Source organism: Alosa sapidissima, chromosome 20 (assembly GCF_018492685.1).
Source record: "Alosa sapidissima isolate fAloSap1 chromosome 20, fAloSap1.pri, whole genome shotgun sequence".
Taxonomy (NCBI): domain Eukaryota; kingdom Metazoa; phylum Chordata; class Actinopteri; order Clupeiformes; family Clupeidae; genus Alosa; species Alosa sapidissima.
Window position 1 is genome coordinate 14,598,525 of NC_055976.1, and position 5,000 is coordinate 14,603,524.

Consider the following 5,000-nt stretch of genomic DNA (forward strand, 5'->3'; position numbering starts at 1 on the left):
GAGTAATAGAGTGAAAGAGAGAGGAGGGAGAATGAGGAGAGAAGAAAAAGAGGTGAACAGAAAGGTAGAGAGAGGAAGGGAGAGAAAGAGGGAGGGAGAGAGAGAGAGGGTGAGATAGAGATAGAGAGAGAGGGAGGGAGGGAGGGGGAGAGAGAGAGAGAGAGAGAGGGTGAGAGAGAGAGGGAGGGAGAGAGAGAAAGGGAGGGATGGACAGGGAGCGTAAATGAGGGATGAAAGAGACATGTGGAGAGACAAGAGAGAAGATTGAAGAGGACAGACAAGTGCGAGCATGAAAGAGGCGGGAAAGAGGCGGAGGAGAGAGGAGCAGCGGAGGAGAAGAGCCACAAAGGGAGAAAATGAGAGAGTCCACCGAGACCGAATGGGAGTTGATAGTCAAGAACAAAGAGGAAGAGAAAAAAAGAGGGAAAGAGAAAAGGTGAGAAACAAGAAAAAAAAGAGGCAAAGGGAATAACAGGTCATTATTACACAGCTAGCTGGTACTTTCCATGCCTTCAATCAATACAACATTGAATGAACAACATTGAAATGGAATGGAGACTGAATTCTAAATGAGAAGGCAGAGCCTGAGTGACTGGGACAGAGAAAGGTTGTGACATGCACGATTTGTCAATAAGGCATTGGGCATTCTGTGTACCACGCCGCGCCCCTCTTTGATGGCATGTTCCAGACAGGAGGCTCATGGGAGTTTTTGACTGAGAAAAGCCATGAGCATCAAGTGTGTCTCCCAGAAGAATGTTTCACCAAAGGTCACCATTCAAGTAAAAAATATCTTATATACGATGTATGATTTATGTATTCTGTGCACTGCACGCATGTTGAAAGACGTTTTTTCCCACTCATGTATGTGTGCCAGTTCCATGCCTTAAAGTATTTTAATGACTACAGACAAGCAATTTGGCGAGCACACATCTGTATTCTGTGTGGTAGTCTCTGAGAAAGAGCCTTTCCTGGCCTTGCACAGACACGTGCCTTCCTCATAGACATGTTTCCAGTATAGAGCCAGGTTTATGCAGAGGCATCTATGAATAAATCTGTTTACTGCACAGTCACTGAATATGTACACTTAGCACAATCATTTTATTGCTAGAATAGGTAGTGGCTCACTGGGATCGCAGTTTCACAGCATTTCTTAATCAGAGACTCTCTTAGTAATTGAGACTGAATTAGATAAGATGATCTCACTTCCACTAAATGAGCCTATAACAGAGTCAAGAGAGCTTAGAGAGAGAGCTGCTGGTGGATATGATTTTGTTAATTAAAATCTCATGCATCTCTGAAATAAAGGACAAGATATTCCACACCGGTCTATAAAAACGTTTGTTATTTGAGCTGTTTCCCAACCTCCCCTTCTTTTTCTTTTTTTTTAGTGTGCATTTCTGTATCAACTCATTCCATTACTGCAAACCTGTATGCTTAACACACTGTACACATAATGTTTGCATGTATTCTCTGCTGGATTCAACCCCGTGACCTCTTACATAGAGATAACTGGTGTTCTCACAGCTGTGATATAATTGGGACTCCACTAAATTGCAAAATGTGTTGGCTGGCGGCTAACTGCGGCTAAGCGGCTAACAGGTGTCTCTGAGGCTAATTCATCATAGTTAGCTATCGCGCTAATGGCCCTAGCGCTTTTCATTCGGCTCAGTAATGTGTGCTATTTTGGCAAAGTCATCATTGTAAACAACTTTACTCCAGGTTTAAATCCCAGATGGTGGTTGCCTGGATTTCATCTATCAGAGGGGCTGAGAGAAAATATGTTCATTCACTTGGGGGCTTTTATGAGTTCCAATGACAAACTTTTCTAGAAGGTTCATTTAGCAATCCTGTTCTGTGCAATTTTCATCTGTGGAGCACCTTTTTAATTATTGAAGGATTTCGTGCATGTGAAAAATGGCTCCACAGTGAAACCTGGGTAGCATTTTGTGTGTGCAAAAATGGGTCTACAGAGATACCAGGGTATTTTGTGTGTGAGTGAGTGTGTGTGTGTGTGCGCATGTGTATGTGTGTGCATGCATGTACTGTATGTGTGTACGCATGCATGTGTGCATGCGATTTCCATCAGCCAGACCACTAGGTGGCACTGCTCGCTTCTGTGTCTCTCTATTTCTCTCTCACCTTTCACAGGCACGTATTTGGCGTGGCAGTGCTTCTCGCCCGAGCGCCTGTTGCGCACCTCGCACACGTAGTTGCCCTCGTCGCTGGGCTGCACGCTCTCCATGGTCAGCTCCAGCACCCAGTAGTTGGTGGCAACCTCGAAGAACAGGTCGCCCCCTAGCGCCACGCCGTAGCGGTGCAGGCTGCGGCAGTCGGGCGGCACGGCGTGCGGGTCCAGGCGGTACCAGCGCAGCTCCTCGTAGGTGTAGTTGTCAGCGCTGCACTTGAGGCGCACCAGCTCCTGCTCCAGGGGATGCTCGCCCGGCTCCAGCTCTATACCGAAGCCCTCAGGGATGGCTGGACATACACACACACACACACACACACACACACACACACAAACACACACACACACACACGTAGACACAGACACACACATAGACACACACACACACACAGACACAGACACAGACACACACATAGACACACACACACACACACACACACACACACACACACACACACACACACACACACACGTAGACACAGACACAGACACATACATAGACACACACACACACAGACACAGACACACACACACAGACACACACAGACACACACACACACACAGACACACACATACACAGACTCACACACACACAGACACACACACACACACACACACACACACACACACATACACACACACAGAGACAAAGACAGCAACAGAGAGACAGACAGACAGACAGACAGACAGACCAGACAGAGACACACGCAGACAGATACAAACACACACACACAGATGGATACAGACACACAAAGACACACACAGATACAGGGAAATCAAAAATATTAACTGGGACCAAATCATAGCTTGTGTAGATGTGGATAATGACACAAATGTCCTCATGTCCACAATCCAAAACATAACAAAGCGATTCCTCAAGAAAAGCATATCTAAAGGAAATAGTATATATACCCTCTCTTGGATCTCTAGTGACATAAGGAGATTAATGAAGGAGAGAGATCATGCTTTAAAACACTCTCTCAAGTCCAACTCATTGACTGACAGTCCAACTAATTGACTGGCAGTCCAACTCATTGAGTGACAGGCCAACTCATTGACTGACAGGCATATATTTGTGTCCTTGAGAAATAGAGTAATAAAGGAAATCAGGGCAGCTAAATGGAACTTCTTTGTTGACCTCATACGGGACGCTAAGGGTAATCATAAACAAGTCTGGGACTGTCTGCCTAAACTAACAAGGAAAGGACATAATAAAGCAACAAAGCAGCTGGAGATCAAAGACAATAGTACAGTACATAAGGAACCAGCTGAAATAGTGACTATTCTTAATAGCCATTTTGTCAATTCTGTGAGATTGACTGTGCATAGTCCCATAAGTGGTCCACTACACTCCTTACCAATTGATGTATCACAGCCAGTCTTCACTCTGACTGAAATTTCTGAACCCAAGGTTAAGTCTATAATTACTTCTATTAAGAATTCCAAATCAAAAGACATATTTGGACTGGATTCCATGTTTTTAAAGAAACATGCTGCCTCCTTCACAGGGCCTGTTACTAAAATCATAAACACCTCTTTTAAAGAGGTAACATTCCCAAACGACTGGAAGTCAGCCATTGTTGTACCAGTCTATAAAGGAGATACAACTGATGTGAATAACTATAGGCCAATTAGTATTTTACCCATCATGTCTAAGATCGCTGGAAAATGTGTGGCTGAGCAAATGACTGAGCATCTTAACAGTAGTCCTTTTAAACTGCACCCCATGCAATTTGGCTTTAGAGCCAATCACTCCACAGAGACAGCTAATTGTTTCTTTGTGGAAAACATTAAATCAAAATTGGACAAAGGAGGCATAGTTGGAGCAATTTTCTTACATTTGAAAAAAAGCTTTTGACACTGTCAACCATGAAATAATTATCCACAAAATGTTTTATTTTAATTTCTCATCCAGTGTTACTGATTGGATGAGATATTACCTGTCAAAGAGAGTTTAGTGTGTGAGAGTTAGTGGTGAGACATCACCACCCCTGAGGAACGAACTTGGTGTACCCCAGGGATCTGTCCTGGGCCCTATTCTGTTCAGCATCTACATAAATGACCTGCCATCAGTGTGCACTGGATGTGTATGCTGATGATACAGTCATATATGTTCATGCAAAAACTAAAGCCCAAGCTGCTGTCAAGCTCAGTGATACAATGGTACATGTACGTAAATGGCTTACTTGCTCTCAGCTGTATCTCAATGTTAAGAAGACAGTCTGTATGTTTTTTAGCAAAAGCAACACTGTATCTCACTGTGAACCCAATGTCTGTGTGTCTGGGGAGGTCATTCAAACAGTTACACAGTTTAAATATCTGGGCATTATTCTTGACTCTACTCTATCATTTAAACATCAAGTGAGAAAGGTAGTGCAAATAACCAAATATAACCTAGAGAACTTTAGGTAACACCTGTAGCAAATCTATACATGAATACTATGATAATCCCTCACCTAACATATTGTATGACAAGCTGGACCCAGGTATGTAGCACAACATTAAGGCCTATTTTATCACTTCACAAACAAGCTCTTAAAGTCTTAGACAAAAAAATAAACAAATTTTACCACCACTGTAACATTCTTAACAAATATAACCTACTCAGTTGGGAAAATATTTTAAAACACAGTGATGCATGCCTAATTTTTAAGATCATTAATGGGAAGGCTCCCCCTCCACTCAGCACTTTTATACAGCAAAAGTCATCTAGCAGCAGAACCACAGGGTCTGCCTTAAGAGGGGACTGTGTAGTCCCTCTTAGGTCCAGTTCCTTTGGCCAATTATGTTTTTCTGTGAGAGCCTCTAAACTATG

General features: G+C 43.3%; 1 protein-coding gene across 4 annotated transcripts in view; it reads right to left on the reverse strand.

Moving 5' to 3' along the window:
• Positions 1 to 5,000, reverse strand: part of flt4 (fms related receptor tyrosine kinase 4) — a 58,072-nt gene that overhangs the window by 18,442 nt on the left and 34,630 nt on the right. For all 4 annotated transcript variants that reach the window (XM_042074381.1, XM_042074385.1, XM_042074384.1 and 1 more), the window contains exon 13: positions 2,140 to 2,475. In XM_042074381.1, the coding sequence (XP_041930315.1) occupies positions 2,140 to 2,475 (336 nt within the window). The remainder of the gene's footprint in view (positions 1 to 2,139; positions 2,476 to 5,000) is intronic.